The 17,801-nt window shown below is 41.7% G+C and overlaps 1 protein-coding gene and 1 long non-coding RNA gene across 2 annotated transcripts in view; one reads left to right on the forward strand and one right to left on the reverse strand.

Annotated features, from left to right (window-relative positions):
- LOC112561844 overlaps window positions 1-17,039 on the reverse strand; it is a 25,596-nt gene extending 8,557 nt beyond the window's left edge. Inside the window, exons 1-2 of the long non-coding RNA XR_003098732.1 lie at window positions 16,965-17,039; window positions 4,327-4,466 (exon numbers count right to left, since the gene is read on the reverse strand). This is a non-coding gene — a long non-coding RNA (uncharacterized LOC112561844). The remainder of the gene's footprint in view (window positions 1-4,326; window positions 4,467-16,964) is intronic.
- Window positions 251-2,994, forward strand: LOC112561842 (fatty acid-binding protein 12-like). The gene is made up of 4 exons (XM_025234626.1): window positions 251-439; window positions 1,686-1,855; window positions 2,576-2,677; window positions 2,866-2,994. Exons 1-4 carry the CDS (start codon window positions 367-369, stop codon window positions 2,914-2,916), a joined length of 396 nt encoding a protein of 131 aa, XP_025090411.1. The 5' UTR covers window positions 251-366; the 3' UTR covers window positions 2,917-2,994.
- Window positions 17,040-17,801: the final 762 nt, after the last annotated feature.

The raw sequence follows: 17,801 nt of genomic DNA on the forward strand, positions 1-17,801 counted from the left end.
CCCATTTTTTAAATACAGAGTTAACTATGAATGTAATATTGTCACAACATAACACACCTAGGTGTCCAGAGTAAAAGTGCAGTTTTGCTTGAAGAGAGAGAGGACAAGGGAAGATTTTACTTATTTTTTCGTTTATCAGGGGAGGGGGAGATAGCACAAATGATACTCGTCAGTGACGTGACTAAGACATGACTGTAACTACAGATACAGAGATACTACGAGCGAAAGATTGGAGAGGGAGGGGAGGGGAGGGGTAGACAGATACACAGAGCGTCATAAAGCATCATAAGGACCCTGATTGTACGAGCAATACAACGACTGACTAAGCCTTGCCGACTCGCGACATCTCTGCTGTAACAAAACACCATGGTCGACAAACTGATTGGCACCTGGATGTCTGTTTCATCGGAAAATTTCAACACCTTTTTGGATGCGGCTGGTAAGTGCACCTTCCCTGTAATAGTTTTTAAAATTATTCTTTAGAAGTAATATTCTCTCATGATGCAAGATTTTGATGACATTGAAAGAAAACGTAAGCCGAGGCTGTTGCCGCCTCCGTATGAAATGAAGGGTGTGACAGATTATCATTCACGACTTTCTTTGCCAAACTTATCTTTTCTTGTATAAATACCGCTGTTATGAAATGACAGGGCAGTAGACTGGACCCCATTCACTTGTCTGACCACCCAAAGCCAACTCGCTGCATTCCCAGCAGCATCTCTTCACTTCTGAAGATGCTCGCCTCTTTTACGTCCTCAGAATCAGGCTGCAAACTTTGGCGAAGGCAAATATAGCCATTCAGCATTGAGTACTTGTTGGAACTCATTCCCTCGTTTGATATGCCACCAGCAAAATGCCAGAGTCACTCAAGCGAGCCCACAAAACATACTTGTTCCAAAAAACCCTAGAGTTTTAGACCACAAGTTTTTGTCTGGCTATTATAGCTTTCACTATGCTCATTTATTGTATAATTTCTACCGTTCCTATTCCTCCGCGCCTCAAAAGACTGTGAAATATTTTCTCGCCGGGCATAGCATAGATATGTCAGTATGTGCAGTAAGTAGTGGATGTAGGTAAGGACCTGAATTTGCATTAGAACTAAAGTGACCTTCATCCATAACCCGTTATTAGGTGCTGTCTATGCTAGGTGCTTGTCCCCAAGGCTCAATACGACCACCGAGGTAGCATGACTTATTCAATGGCACAGTTCCAACGCTTTTTCTTTAAATGTGGCATTGAGCTTACGTGGTGTTTTGGTTTTGTTACACATGGAAAAAACTTCTAGATGAAGGTGAGAGTACTGAATAGTCACAGTAATAGCAAATACAAACACAAGGTTATACGAAGAGCAAAACAACCCATATATATATATACCTAGTGTACACTCTACACATATACCTGTCACCCAGGTACAAGTATACCTGTCTCACATTAATACCTGCGTCCTATACACTATGTGAAGCAATCTGACAGCAGCGGCACGCCGTGAACTGTTTAACACATTGAATATCCTTAAGTTAACGTGTATCCGAGTCTTACCAGTTAGAGAAGGTAAAACATAATGGACATAGGAGACGTACACTGTCCTCACAAAAAAGATCGCATGAGAAATGTGCGATCGCTAACACTTTCACCTACCAACGACCCAAACAGTTTGTTTCATTGCTAGTTCTGTAAATGTGTAGGTGCGTCTCAAGCATTAAAAGCAGTTGCCATCAAAAAGTCCACAGTCACTATCTCCCGAGAGGATGGCGGTTGGAAACTGGTCAGAACGGTAGGGGACAACACCATCCAGATGGTCTACCCCCTCGGCCAGGAAGTGGAAATTACATCATTCTCAGGAAAGAAAATGAAGGTAACTTAAATCTTAAACAGGGGCTTGCCAAAGAAAACAACAGAGAAAGAATCAAGGCCCCTTTCTATTTTTCTACTTTTCGTAAATACAAATCCCCCTTCCAATAAAAGTAATCAGCTACGAAAGATTTTGGTAAATACTAAATGATTTAGGTAGGTGCTTAACAGCATAGAGTGAAATAGGACAAATGGTCAGTTAGACATTGCAGCTAATCTAAGTAGGGGTTAACCACTTTAAGAACGTTACCGTTTAGCCCCTTGCTACTTTTTCTTGACAAGAAACATCAGTTTTGATCTTTGAAGATAATGTTTACCCGCTGAAACATCAATGTTCTTTGCTTTTATATTCAGATCCGCCATCCTTTTAAAAATTTAAAATCCTTGCCGGATGACGATAGCATTACACACGCGATAACAAATAATACCTCAATGTACAAGCGCAATAGAAATGATGATGATGATGATGATGAGGAGGAGGAGGAGGAGGAGGAGGAGGAGGAGGAGGAGGAGGAGGAGGAGGAGGAGGAGGAGGAGGCGGAGCAGGAGTAGGAGTAATGAGAATAATAAACGTGCGAACGTGCAAATCGTTGCTTTGTGGCAGCAGTAAGAGGTTTAGAAGCAAACTTATGGACTAACGGAAGACGGATGACAACATGTAATTCCAGCTTGCACTTGGTATGAAAGGGGATCGGGCTAAATCTTAAAACCGAATTATCTACAGGCTGCTTTAATAGAAGAACCCGGGCGTCTAATAGAAACAATTCACATGGACTTTGGCAAAGCGACAGTGGTGTTATCCGCTGACAATAACGAGCTCCTCACCGTAAGTTACATTTCATGATTTCAGTACTTTCGACCTGCAGGTTCAGGAGAGGAAAGAATTGTGCTGGAATAGTGGAAATAATAATGATGATGACTGATGATGGATGATTGATGGATGATGGATGATGATGGAAAGAAAGAAAGTGGGAAGAGCTTTCCACTTTATTCTCTACATGACATCTGTTGCAGGAAATATTTTTTAAAGACAGCTTCGCTACCGTCACGTGGCAACGCGTCTGATTTACATCACGAGTGACAAGAACGCCAATAATTTCACAAGTTTTACATGAACATATTTAATAAAATTTGATGAAATTATGTACAAGTTAATAATATTGTTACATTTACTATATGTTAATGCTTTATCTACGCGTGTTTTCTTCAGTTTTTTTTTAACTGTCTTTAAAAGCTACAGAAAGAAATTCATTTGGGATGGCAAGACACCATTGAATTTGATCCTAAGCAAGTTGTCATGCACCCTGTAGTGTAGTGGTCAAAACACTCGCTGGTCACCACTGTAGTAAGCGGCTCAGGGTTCAGATCTCATCTCGGGATACTCTCTATACGTGACACCTGTCCTCAGGGCTGGGCGTCGGGGGTTTTCTCCAGGTACTTCGGCTTCCTCCCCACCTCCCTCTCCCACCATATTGTGAAATCGCCGCAAGGTTTGAAAGACTTTCCTACTAAATAAAGCAACTAACCATTTAAATGCGCGAAAGAAAAAGCAAACCCAAGATCTAATTAGTTTATCCCTTCTGCCTCAATGGCTTCAGGTCAATCTAGTTTAAAAAGCACCTTTGTATCTCCTGCTGTCTATACTGAGTCTGTTTTCTTCCTAAATACATAAAAAGAAACAACAACAACAAAATACCGTTGAAGTTTCGTGAACAGACGTTGACTGAGGTCAAAAAAGGTGAATAGAAGTAAACAATCACCTGACACTATGTCCGACAGCACTGTTACAACTTTAAACTCAGCCTGCACTGTTCTACCAATTTTATTTACAAATGTATTAGTAGCAGTCGTATCAATCCTGTTTGATTACACAGGTCGACACAATCCACTGTGAGACAGATCATGAAAGATAATGCTTGTGAGACGATGAATGTAAAAGGACAATTATTTTGAGATGAGCTGTTCCTACTTGTTATCAGCTTCCAAGATTTGTATGAAGATACCCGAAGTTAAAAGTAGTGTGTGTTATCTACAACGTTCACGTTGATCTAAAAGACAAAGGTTTGACATTTTCCATGGGCGCTTTTATGGGTGCCACCAGTTGTCGGAAACGGAAGAGGGGTGCGTACTGCTGCTGTAACCGATGTCTGTCAAGTCTAGTTGTCAAGTCTAAGACCCCATTTGTCAGAAAAATGCTCTTGATACTATCAATTGCTGAATACTATTGCTGGCGTTCAGTGTACGTTGCCTTAGTTTCTGTTCCGTTCTCAGCTCGACAGTAGACCTTCGCTCTGGCATCGGGCTCTTTCTGTATATTTAGTATCATATGGTAGTGAATGACCAAAACATCTCTAATATATATGATTTTTGCGTGTTTTTTTTTTTGTTTGTTTGTTTTTTGTTTTTTTTTTGTCTCATAGAGCTTACGTGAGTGAGGGAGAGAGGAAGGGAGAGGGAACAAATGACGATAAGAACCTGATACATGGTGGTGATGGTTGCTGTAGTCTCGTGCTCCTGTTCTTGGACATTGGCCGTGTCGTATTGGGCGACTACTATATCGTGTGCTGGAGCCCGAGTCTTTCCCCGTCAACAGTTAGGAAGATCGGCGACCTGATCTGCACATAGGAAGAATTCGTCATCAAATCATTAGTCATCCGCCACGCAAAAGACTGTGAAATGTTTTCTCGCTAAGCTAGGCGTGGATGAATACGTCAGCATGTGCAAAAAGTAGAGGAGGCAGGTAAGGACAGGTGTTGTATTACCTGATTTTGCATTAGCCCTCTACTAGGTGCTGTCCGTGTTAGGTGCCCTGTTCCTAAGTCACAATCCGACCACCGAGGTAATGTGATATTTAATGGCGCTGTATCCGATTCCAACTCTTCTTCTCTAAACGTGAAATTGAACTTACATGGCGTTCCACGATGACGACAGTTAGACACGGAAAACATAACTAGGTCAAACTGAGGGGCACAAAATTGATAGCTCAATGTACATAGCAATGATGATGATTAGTAATAATAGTAATGAGGATGATAAATGCGAACGTTCAAATCGTTGTTTTGTGTAAGAGGTTTCGAGGAAAACAAGCTTTATGGACTATGACGGAAGACAGCTGACATGTTCTTCCAGCTTGCCCGTGATATGAAAGGCTAACATTTCAAACCGAACTACCTACAGTTTGTTTTAATAGAAGAACCCGGGCGACTGGTAGAAACACTGCGAATGAAAAAAGGCGAAATTAAAATGGTGTTATCCGCTGACAGTAACTGACCGTAAGTGGCATTTCATGATTTCAGCCAATCTCCATTTTTGTTCGCTTGTGGTTTTTTTTTTCTTTACTTGGATCATCATTACCATCCTTTTATCACCTTGTTTCTTTTCATTTTCTCCAACCAATATGGCAAACCTAAAGGTTTTTAAATAAAAATGTTTTTATTTTGAGAAACTTGTATCTCTGAACATTCGAGAAAGCGGATAGCTGAATTCTTAAGCAGCAACGTTTATTGAATGTGTGTCTCTTCTTAGATGGTTTAGGAGGTTAAGGCGAGGAGGCAGTGGAAGGCACCACCCTCACAAACACTTGCTTGATAATGTACTGCATGTAGAGACTTTTTTCCACCTTATTGTCAACATGACATCTGTTGCAAGAAATATTCTTTGAAGATATCTGCTCTAACATCACGTGGAACGTCTGATTTGAATCAAGGGTGGCAACAACGCCTAGAATTTTTTCCAAAATATCTGTAAAGAACAAACAAATAAATATACTAATTAAAAAGATTAAAACGTTGTTCTAGTTTTTAAACAGACGTTGAATGTCTGCCTTTGGTGAAAAATATTGCGTTAATTTAGAGGCGTGTTATTCACAAGGTTGATGTTGATGTTGATGTCAAAGACAAAGATCTGACATCTTCCATGGGCATCATCTGTCGTCGTGAAGGGAAGGTGTGTGTACTGATGCTGTAACTGATGTCTGTCAAGTCCAGGACGTCCCCGGTTTGTCAGAAGAATGCTTGATACTGCTAATTCCTGCGTATTGTTTCTGTCGTTTGGTGTACGTCGTTTACATTCTGTTCTAAGCTGACCAGTAGACCTTTGTTTTGGCATCTATCTCTTTCTTTGCGGTAAGTGTCACAATGGGTATAAATGACCACAACATCGCCAATATATATGCTTTTTGTTGCGTGTTCTTGAGTGAGTCACAAACGACAAAAAGAACCTGAGACTTTTAGCCGCAGACTGGCGGATCAACGCACTTCAATCTCACACTGTCAACAATATGGACACAGGTGACACCAGAACGCTTCAAATAAAAATCCACTAAAAACAAGAACCGTTTGTGGCCCAGACGTCACAAGTGGCCATGACCTACTTTTCAGGTTCAAGACGTTGAGACTGAAAAAAGATGCCGCCTAGAAGAGCCTAGAATCAAGCTAAACTATGCCAGGCTGAAAGACACTCCCACAGTGACCGTGTTACATGGGAAGAGGGTCTCACAGACGGCAGCATTCGTCAAGTGACAGAGGGATTAAGGTAGACTACTCATTATGTCATAAACATTGTCATTATAAAGCTAGAATGACTTTTTATTGACATACAAGCATTTTATAATGATTAAATAAAAGTATATGAAAGTCTGGGACCTAGTCATACAAAAAAACCAAAAAAAAAACCATTTACTAAGAATAGATAATGGTCATAGCCTGTCACACATGGGCAAACACTGCAGTTCAGTTTGGGAATGAAGAAGGGGGAAAGGTCACATGGGGAAAACACGGGAACGAGGAAACTGGCAGACCTGAATGACACACACATTAGAACGCTGTAAACAATTTTGAGAATGGCGCCGACGTGTTCTGTTCAGCACACTGCTCAATTTTTATATTAAATTCCTATTATAAACCACCAAAAATTATATTACAGGTAACAGAGAGATCGTGTAAAGCAAATGTCTCATGGGGTGATCAGCTGTAGGCAGTTGTCTTTTCTTGGGTTCAGCATGCCGAAATCTGAGCACAACTTGCATCTTCCACTTCCTTAATTCTCAGATTAATCAGGTTCTCATTAATTCTCCTCTAGGAAATTTGGTTTTCTGCGATACTCTGCCCCAAATTTAATAGTGTCACAGTAGCGACAAAGCGTATATGTTTATAGCGTGTGATTTTATCATACAAATGAACCCCAGATTGAAAAGGCTATGATATTTTAACTATCTGGATCCATTAAACCAGCGGTTCTCAACCTGTGGGTCGCGACCCCCTGGGGGGTCGCGACGTGCCTACAAGGGGGTCGCGAAGGTGGTCATTTTTTAAAAAAAGTTTCTTATACTGGTATTAGTGAAATTAGTTTACATTGTGTAACCGAGTGGTGCGGGGGCTCAAACTCCAAATCTCTTCTTCCTATTCAAGTACACTGTCTCGGCAGGCAGTGACTTCTCACTTCCAAAACTCAAAACACAATCTCCCTCTCAACAATTAAGCCTCCAATCTCCCTCCTCTCGCCTTTTGCCCTCTTTCTCCCCCAATCTCTCATCGCTGACTCCCCTATATTACACCACCATATTACAAACAACTGACAAGATGAATGCTTTCGTCCGAAAAATTTCGTTGTGGACGCAAAAGATACGCCAAGAAAATATTTTTGATATGTTTCCGTGCTTGTGTAAGTGCAAGGCTGACAACTTGAATCTTGATCAGGTGAAGAATGTAATTATTGCCCATCTAAACGGACTGCAAGAAAGGTTTCAGCATTATTTCGCTGAAATTGATGTGACTAAATACGATTGGATTCGTAATCCATTTCTGGCTGATCCTAGCACAAGCGGGTTGTCCACGGAAGAAGAAGAGCAGCTCATCGACCTTTCGAGTGACCAATCCCTGAAAATGGTCTTCCAAACAACACCAGTGCCAACATTCTGGATTAGCATCAACGGTGAATATCCTCTCCTTTCTGAGAAAGCAATGAAAGTTCTGCTGCCATTTTCAACTTCGTATATGTGTGAGCAAGGATTTTCAGCATTGGCAGCACTGAAGTCGAAATACAGAAATCGTGTGGACGCAGAGGCTGAGCTGCGAATAGCAGTGGGTACGAACATCGCACACAGGTTCGCTTCTTTATGCAACAGCAAGCAGGCTCAACCTTCTCATTAATGAAAGTGAGTGTCCAATAAAATAATATTTATTAGCTTTAGTAAAATTTCATTAACAGTTATACTTCTTGCAGATACGAACTTTGCTCTTCCGTTGTTGAATTGCATTGATTTCCTCGACGCGGCGTTCGAGGTTAGCTAAAGCTGCCCCCCCCCCCCCGCTCTTCCACCGACCTAGCCGGCTAAGGGGGGTCGCGGACGTACCGGTGTTCGTCAGGGGGGTCGCCACATGTAAAAGGTTGAGAACCGCTGCATTAAACAGTGACCTTTCCCCATTTCAGTATTCCTTCCACAAACACACAGGCTTTCTGCAGGTTACAAACCGATTGCACTGCCTCCAAACTTCTTCTGATCGCATCATGCAAATAGAAGTGTCGTGTTTCCTATTTGCTTATTCAATGTTCATGGAAAACAAACAGCAGCATGCGGAAGAACTTCCTGAAGCTGACATATTGCATCATAAAAGAATGGCAGGATGCTAGTAGTCACGTATCGTTTTTCCTGATTTCCCCAAATTTCTCGGTATTACGACACCATACATTGTGCGCAGTGATGATTTACACAGCAATAAACTGCCCATAAACTGTTATCTCAGCAAGAGTTCTGATCAGTACTCACTGAAGCACTAATACGGCAGTAAAACCGGTCCCACAACAAAAGGGACAGTAGTGTTGTCACAGTGCCCGAGGTCAGCAAAGTCCAGGCACACTGCAGTAAATGAAATCTTTGAATAAAACACAAGGCAGCGCATCTGATTTGGGCCTCTAATGCGTCGAAGTGCTCAAAGCATAACGATTTATTTTCCGATCAGATCGATATAACTTGTAAACTTAATTCTTTGTCAAGCCTTGCAAATCGCACACTGATCGACAGTATGCAAAAACCCCAACTTATCTTCTTTTTTTTGCGTACTTCAAGTGTTCGTGCCAGAGGATGAGACAGCATATAGTAACAAAAACCATTTTTCCCCAACGCACAATTTTCTGTTTGTGGTTGTGCAGTGAAAGTGTATCAACAATAATAACAATAATAAGCATGACTATTTGGCACACACATACCTCCTCCTTTGGAGTTCATAGGATTTACAGTGTCTACACACATGTATGAGCCGACATCAAAATGGAAGTGGTCTGTTTGAAGTGAAGGTCTCATGCGTGGATAATTTTACAAAATCATCTATATAGGCCACATTCGGCAGACGAGAAGCATATTATTTTCCCCGCCATGCACTCTCATGTGTCCTGTCTATATTCTGTAATGGAGTTCCTAGGTTGTCCCTCAAAATTTAGCTTATTATTATTTTTCGTTTAATATACATTTATGTTGCTATGAAAGAGTTTAAATAATTACTGAAGCCTGCGACTGTCTTCAAGCTCTCCTACATCATTGGGTTCTCTTGTTGACTCTCTTTGGTGTAAAGTTATGCTTCACTTAGAGTGCAGGCCATTTGAAACTTTACTCCAGTTGTAAGAGGAATGCAAGAAAGGGAGAGCAAAGCAGGTTTCAATGCTAATAATTTGATGGGAATTATTTCCCTTAGACTGCATCGCCAAATATTGCTTCCACGCTGTGTAGCTTCATGAGTCTTAGTAACCTGTTTTGTTTGTTTAAAAAAAATTTGGGCAAAGAAAACGACAAGCGTGGAAAAAAAAGGAAGAAAATTTAGATTTTTCTTTTTTTCTTCTGTTGCTTGAAAATCTTGATTTCGACGCTCTTTGCCATGAACAGTCCGAGTTCACCAGTACACCGATGCCCTTTTAAAGGACTGCTCGCTTGGTTCTCCGATTCACTACGGAGCGTCAAGAGGGAAATTTTAATATTTTTCTGTTTCTAGCTATAGAACGAATTATATAATTATAAAATGATTTCTACTGCGATACAATATGTTATATAACTAGAGAGAAAAATCGAAAAAAAACCGCAGAAGTATTTCATTTATATTATGTTTAGAAGTAGTTATCCTATTCATTTTATCTAAACAATTCTATGGCTACGGAATTCATTCTAAGTATAGAATTTGATTTTATAATTATATAATGCATTCTATAATTATAAAATTCAATGGCTTTCGAAACGAGGCTTACTTGCATTAAGTTTTGGAGATGTGAAAGGTCAGCCAGTCAGAAACCTCATTATACAAGAAACATTGATACACGTTCACCGAATTCCACGCTTGGCTGGCGGTTTTGTTTTGTTTTGTTTTGTTGTTGTTGTTTTTTTTTTCTTCTTTTCGCGAAAGACCGATCGAGCAACCATAGGATGCGAAGATATTTGTCCACAAAATTAGGTATAACCTCGAGCTTAGCATGCGGGTACCCTAAGAAAATCAGTTTTAAGAAAATATTCCCTCCCTGCTTACGATCGACGTAGACGCTATTTTTCTCCCCCTACCCCGCTATAAGCTAATGAGTGACAGTTCAGGCTATTCAGACTTCTTTCCCTATACTTCCAAATAATCAAATAAGCTCACGTTTATGCTTACGACAAATTCTGAAATGGTGGCAGCTTTTCTGCCTGCAAAATGATTACTAAGTAATCTTATCGTTAATAAGAAATGTACATAATGGTAAAAACAAGCACGTGAAAGCATGTCTTCATATTTGTGGGTTTGTGTTTGTGTGTAAGTTGATCATTTGGCACAGTTCTCAACCGCCTTAAACGGCCCCTCAACGGCAAACATCGGTCGCTGCCATTATCAGTTTATTATTGTACGATAGCAGTCTACTGACTTGTGGTGAAGAAAGAAAAATCCCATATTATTTTATTTAGGAATTAATGAATTTTCTGTCTCCCTCCTCCAACCCCATTCTCCCCCACCACACAAGAGGGAAAGAAGTGAGACGAGATACTGAAGGACAAGTAACCAAAAAATACACAAAAAAAAAAAAAAGGTTAAAGTGTGTCAAGATAGCGTGCTGATCTTGTTTTAAGACATTTTCATAAACTCGATTAAGGACAATGAAACCATCTGCTATCATACACAGCGGCCTTAAAGATCGAGCAGTTTCCATGGTGTGGGTTTCCACGTTCGTCTGTTCGCGGTTTGGTTTTGTGCGAGCATCTGGCACGTAAAAGAAAAACTACGAAATGCAGCAGACATCTTTCATTACCTTTCTTTTCGGTTTTCGTTTCGCCATTGTTGTGTGTTTTCGAAGTGAGCTGGACTTCATGCCCTCTGTAGATGTTGCTGGCCATCTGTGTCCTAATCATTGTTTTTAATTATCGGAATTCCAGACGTGGCAACCGATTTAAGGAGGATGATAGATAGAAAAATGAATAATTCATGAACTGTGACTTTCAGCTGTTACCTATGCACGACCGACGTAAACTCTTATCTGATTACAGTCTTTCAGAGTAAGCTAAACACAGAGTAAGGCATGGTCCGATGGCACAACAGATGAGTGCTTGTTGTAATTAAACGATGATCGGCTGTCTTGGATTCAGATCTCGTCACGGGCACTCTGTCTCTCTCATTCATGTGGCACTAGTTTACAGAACCGGCTGGGACATGAGGCTGGCTTTCCGTGATAGAAAAGATGAAGAAAAGAGGGGAGTTGTGGAAATCACCCGTTTCGCCTCATGTCCCAACCCAAACCCTCAGCAACCAGCTGCTTGGGCGTGATACAGCTGAGAAGTGGATGGAACGGCGTAAAAACAACTCCACCCTCCTCTCCTCCTCAAATCGGTTAAGCGGTGGGTAACGCACAATGCACTAATACTTTCTTCGTGACAACAGCACGTTAGGATACAAATGAAACATTGGTATTCATCACACATCCCGCCGGGATGCTGCCGGCACGCTGTTATGTATAGTCGATGAAATTTCACTAGTGAGTTTGAAAACTTTAGACAAGAAGGTGGTGGGGGGAGAGGCCCTTGTAACCTGCAAAATAACGTGACACTCACTTACTCGAGTACTAACAAGGTGACAGTGCTGCATTTAATTTTTTTTTTTTGGGGGGGGGGGGGGGGCTGGTGTTCTCATTTTTTGACTCTCGGGTTATCGTCCTTTACGGGACCCAAAGTAGCCGTCGACATTACCTCGCCTGAAGTTACACATCGCTGCAGTGCAATGAAAGGTCATACTCACGACTTTGCATTTGGGGACAGCAGAGGTGTAACGGTGGTAGGGGAAATGGGGGGATTTAGAGTCGAGAGGAAGGACAGCTAGGCGGACAGACAAAAACACAGCCGAAGTTTGTAGATCGGGTATTTCAACACGCAGGGAGTAGACAGCTTTTTCTCACGCGAACTGATTAAATTTATCGGAAAGCTCTAGCCCGGACCTCGCACTGATATCGCGTGTTATGCAATTGTTTCAGGTCTCGCGCAGATGTGATCTAATGCATTTGTCCCTTGGGCGTCAGCACGTGGGCAGGTATCGAACAGGAAGTTTCCATTTGAAGGGGACGGAAGGAGCCAATGCACGCGCTCTCATCTGGTTGCACCAAGGTAAACGAGCAAATAGAAGAAATCGATTTCTTGTCATCGTCAACAGGACAGGAGAGAGAAGAGGTTGGCACCCTGGAACGTGGCCCTCCATTGCATAAGGACGAGCGGTTCGTACTTATGTATCGTCAGGAACTACAGAGGGCCCTGCATCCCTGCCTACACTAAAACAAAAATAGATTCTTCTACAGCAAAGACCGCTCGGGCGACCTTTAATGCGACAAAAGATGATAAGAAGTCTTTGTCAAGCCAGTCCTTTTTTACAGACGAGTTCACGGTCGGTCAGTGACGACCCATAAATCAAGTCACCGAATTTGTCGCCCCCCAGTGTTTGTTACGCGACACACTTTTTGTTTTACACATTATCTTTTTGTACTGTCTTTTTTCCTTCTTGTTCGTTTATATTGTTAGTGGTGGTGTTAAAGTATCACCTGAGGGTCTAGGTTTTTACCCTTTCTGTACTGTACTGTCTGTACTGTAACTCACTCTTAATTTAACTGCTGACACGGCGTAAACTCAACCAACCAACTGCGACATTGTCAGCTCGCAACGCCACCCGGCCTCCTCTCTCCCTCCACCACCTACCTCCCTGCACGGGCCCCGTCGCTGTCAGGGACACACTAACACCTAGCACTCTAGCCGCAAAAAACAAAAAAGTGACATACGTCGACCTTATCTGCAAGACGAATAAGTAGCCCCTCGGGTCAGTTTGACCTGTCAATGACATCCCGAATCGTAGACACCGTCCCGCAAGCCGTAAAGACACCTCATGGAGACAACTTAATCGACTTCGAGTGAAGAACCTGTAGAGTGGAAAGCAAGTCAGCAAGGGCAACAGCCTGAAGTTGTCTACCTGCACTGACTCTCGCATGTACCCCAGCCCCAGGCAGCAGAACAACAAAACCCACTGTGACCGACGAGTTCGTTCTTCACGTCGGATTAGTGGTGGAGGATGGGGATGGTGGTGGTGGTGGTGGAGGATGTACTGGTGGCGGCAGTGGAAGAGTGTGAGGAGTCGACGGGACTGCACGCCAGCACAATATAGTCTCAATGGCAGCGATGCCCAGAGGTGTTCTCACAGCTTTACTAGTAAGCTTGCCGCACACAGTTTGGTAATTACACTCTGAGACTGGGTGAGGCAGGTGTATCACATTAGCAGGGGGAAGGGGAAGTGTGGTTAGAGGGGCAAGCATAATTGATTCGACGCTGTGCTGTGCGATCGTTTTCCTTCTTTTTTCTGGTTTGATTGAAATGATGACTTCAATTACGCGAGAGTGACATGTACAGTCAACTGACACATATGCATCTTGGCAAATAAAAATGCTCACTCTAACGTAACAATAACGGAACATTGTAACGTATGCTTTTGTTTTTATTAGATACTGATGTGTGACTTACTTGCCTGGTTGCTTGTATGTAATACATCGATTAACAATGTTTGGATTAATATTGATTGTATTATGATCAAACGCACTCTCACGTAAGAATGTGAGGTTGCGCTATGAAATCTCCTGCACTTCCTTAATTGTTAGCTTTTATTTTTAGTTACAGCTATAGTACCCGAAAATGTTTATCAAACTTTTTTTCAGAATGTCCGCAGATGTCTACTATCTCAAGTTATTTTAAGCCTGTAAGTGGAATTTTTTTAAAAGTAGAGCTGAAATTTGGCTTTGTCAGAACTTTCTGCATGCCATGTAACATGACTATTGAGAATGCATGAGTGAGTCTGAGAAAAAAAAAACTATCTAAAAATAACATGTATTGATATGGGGTGGAGATTATTGGGTCATTAAGTTGTACCCTGCGGCCGAGGGTTGAACCTGGTATTTCAACGCTACAAAGAGTTTACAGTCATATATGTCACCTCGGGTCACTATACATCCTTTGACCGAGGTTTGAACCCTGGCAAATCCCGCCGCTGAGCTGACAGTCACGTCATTTCAGATGATTAACCACGACAGTAGACATCTCGCGTGGCATCGCCATCGCCATCGCCATCTGACATTTCCTAGAGCTAACTCCCGCTGGACGTCATAGCTTCACGATGTCAGAAGCGAAATGGGAAGTGCGGGTGAAGCTGCGGCTAAACGAGAGATCAGCGCAGCAGCAGCAACTTAATTAAATATGGGATAGTGGGGGGCCAGAAGTCAAGAACAGCTTTGAGAAAGAAAGAGGACAACGAAGAGGGTGCAGAAATAAGTCAGGGCATGCACTGACAGAAATGTAAGGGAATTAACCGTAGACCTAACCGTGGCTTGTTATAGGCACAGATTCTAATGTATTACAAGGACTTCTCTTCTGATTAAATTAAATGTTGACCTGACTTGTTTTTACCATGGGTCCGTAAACAACAGTTAAGTTTCTGAACTCACACACCTGGAATGCTTGTCACAAGCTCAGCCTAAGGTTAATGACACTTATGAAGTCAACAAGAGCGATTCGGTATGTTTGTGTATATAGACATCTGCCCGGTGCACAATATTTTTGTGCTCATTTGCGCAGTACTTTTGCACAAAATATATCGGAAAACGCAATAGACGTTATCTGTATTTATGTAGATGGCACAATCTAGTTAGCAACAGAAACACTGATATCTACCGAATATTTCGTTAGGTAAATAAAAATAACGTTAAAATGGGTCATTCCAACTTTAACCCATGGAAAATATTAAGTAAATGTGCTTATTGCCAATATAAAAAAATCATATGAAAGTGCCTCTCTGCCAAATGTTATTACATGCAGATTTGATGACAGGTCTTTAAGTTAAACTGGAACTTTGCATCTATAGGGCTCTGGAGAAAGCTAACGATAAGGGAATCAACAACTGCCACGGTGTTCTTGAAATACTCTAACTGAAAAGGTGAAATTAAAGAGCACCACCATGATACATAGCCTCTAGCATTCACACACACACACACAAACACGCACAATCGACAGCGACTTTACTGACGAAGCAAAACACTGATTAATAATTATAAATAAAGCTCGGATGGTCAAAAGACAAAGCCTCCAAGAAGAAGACGACAAGGTTTCTTAAAATAAAAAGCTGTAGCGTGAGATAATCCAAGGTGTAATGAGTACCTAGAGGTACAGCACTCCCCCAGAAATACACACCACTTAGCAGCTGGTCACGATATAATAAGACTTACATATTAACAACCCCATATCATCTATTCGTAATTACTTTCTCCCTCTCTATCCATGCAAATATTTTTCTCCAAACTTCCTCATCCACGATCACCAATTATTATCAGTTTCACGCTCATTTCCTTCTCTCATCTGTTTTATTTTCCTCATTCCTGTTCAACAATGGCTCTCATCATCCATCACCATCTAACCCTGATCATTACAATCATCTTCACATCAATATCATATCTTCGATCGCAGTTATAAACTCTCACTCTCCCATTTTCTCTCGTTCCTCCGCTCTCACTATTTCTTACTCGCATCTAATATCTCACCGCTATGTCCAAATCACACTATTCATAGTCACTGAAGAGTCTCTGATCTATTCATTTCTCATAATAAACTCAGCGGGAAGGAAAAGAGGAGGGATAAATCAGGCAAAGCAAAAAAAAAAAAAAAAAAAAGAGTGACCAATAGCTAAGCATTCAAAATAAAAGTAAACAGACATCTCATTTCTGCATGCACAAATAAAAGTTCGCTCTACTATCTTCATCCATTCTACCACCCCAACCCCAACCCCATCCCCACCTCGCCTGTTATACAAAGCAACAAATGAAATGTTTATCTTAAGAAGAAGAGTAAAAATCACATCGCATGTTCCCATATGTCTCAGTTTTCTCCAGACAAATGCGGCCGAGGTTCAACGCTCTTTCGTTCAAAGGTTTGAGGCATAAGATAAAAGATGTAGAACAGGTCTCTACTGTAACCAATGACGACAAACGCCTCATGTAAATGATTCCCTAGGCGCCCTGACAGCACACGCACTTCGCGGATCCGCATATAAATTTCCACCTCATACAAGATCTTAGAGCTTTTTTGTGCAAACAGCTTTGTGCAGAGGCCAGCCATGCGATCTCCTTGTAAAAACAGCCTGTAGGAGGCAGACTGATTATAGTCCCCATGGCTGTGGTTGAACGCCTTTAAAAAGTTATTCCCTCCAGGCGTCTTTTGATCTTTCAGGGTGCAACAATCACCACAGCACTGAAGGCACTAAGGGGTCGCAGCTAATCGGATTTATGTGCATGAAACATATTTGGTTTACTTTTTATGAGAACAAGAACGTTTCTCGCGAAAGACCAAGTAGCAGATGGATTAAGAAGAAATGAAAACAGCCTTGCATCCTGATATAACTGGCTATTTCTAACTCACAGGTTACCACAACAGTAGCACAAGGACGCAGGCAGCGACGAAACAATGCAGCTAGAAAATCTGATACAACTGGGAAAGGAGATTACATTTTTATATGTGTCAAGGGTACATTGCTTGGAATGCCTTATTGTTGCTACAATTATCGTCTACATCTTTATCTTCAAGCTTGTCTAACGCTCACCTTTTTCTGTACGACCTTCGTCATCAACATTAACGCTCGCATAAGGTTTTGTAATTCTTCTTCCCAACTTATCTCTCCATTTTTTTAAGCACATCAACTGTACTTGTTTTTATTTCAAGTTCATATCAGTTTACGGCGCTGAATACTAATAAACATCAGACACCGAAAGGACAAGACCCATCCTACTGCCCTGAAAGGTAGATTAGCGTGAATGGGACGTATAACCTATGGCTTTTGCAGATGGAATGACAAGAAACACGAACTCGGTGTGTGATAGCGCTCTGCAGCAAGGAAATGACGTCAAGCGGGTAATCGCAGCACAGGTAATGAAGACGTGACAGCGCCGATCACGTTACCGGCCGTTGCGGTCCATGGTGTAATGGGCCACAGACTACTGGTAATTAACGGACAGATAGGCGCGACGCTCACGACCATGTCGTCCGTGGTTTCAGACACCGGTCGCTTACAACAGCCCTAGCGTCCAAGCTGTAAGTTTGTTTTACAGGCGCAATGGACAAGATCAGCTTGTCATGTCCTAAACGCTATTGGTCCCAAGGGTTGTACGGGGTTGCATGCCGCAACCGTAATGATTATTCTTTTATCCTTGTCTATATCTGTTGCTTACTTACGACATTAAACAGCATGTTCATATAATTGACATTTACATTAATTCACAGACCCTCCCCCCTTTTCAATTCCCGACAAGAATACCTAATCATGAACACTTGGAACATTATTTACAGTAATTAACAGATTAGAATAGTAATAAACACATTGTAACAACTTTCTATATTCTGTTCTGAACTAACCATCCATACATTACATTAAAACGTAATC

The sequence above is a fragment of the Pomacea canaliculata genome, linkage group LG4 (genome assembly GCF_003073045.1).
Source record: "Pomacea canaliculata isolate SZHN2017 linkage group LG4, ASM307304v1, whole genome shotgun sequence".
Taxonomy (NCBI): Eukaryota; Metazoa; Mollusca; class Gastropoda; order Architaenioglossa; family Ampullariidae; genus Pomacea; species Pomacea canaliculata.

Coding starts and splice junctions, on each gene's coding strand:
- LOC112561842 (XM_025234626.1), top strand. CDS start 367: ATGGTCGACAAACTGATTGGCACCTGGATGTCTGTTTCATCGGAAAAT. Junction 440..1,685: donor CACCTTTTTGGATGCGGCTG/GTAAGTGCACCT, acceptor GTAAATGTGTAG/GTGCGTCTCAAGCATTAAAA. Junction 2,678..2,865: donor ACAATAACGAGCTCCTCACC/GTAAGTTACATT, acceptor CATCTGTTGCAG/GAAATATTTTTTAAAGACAG.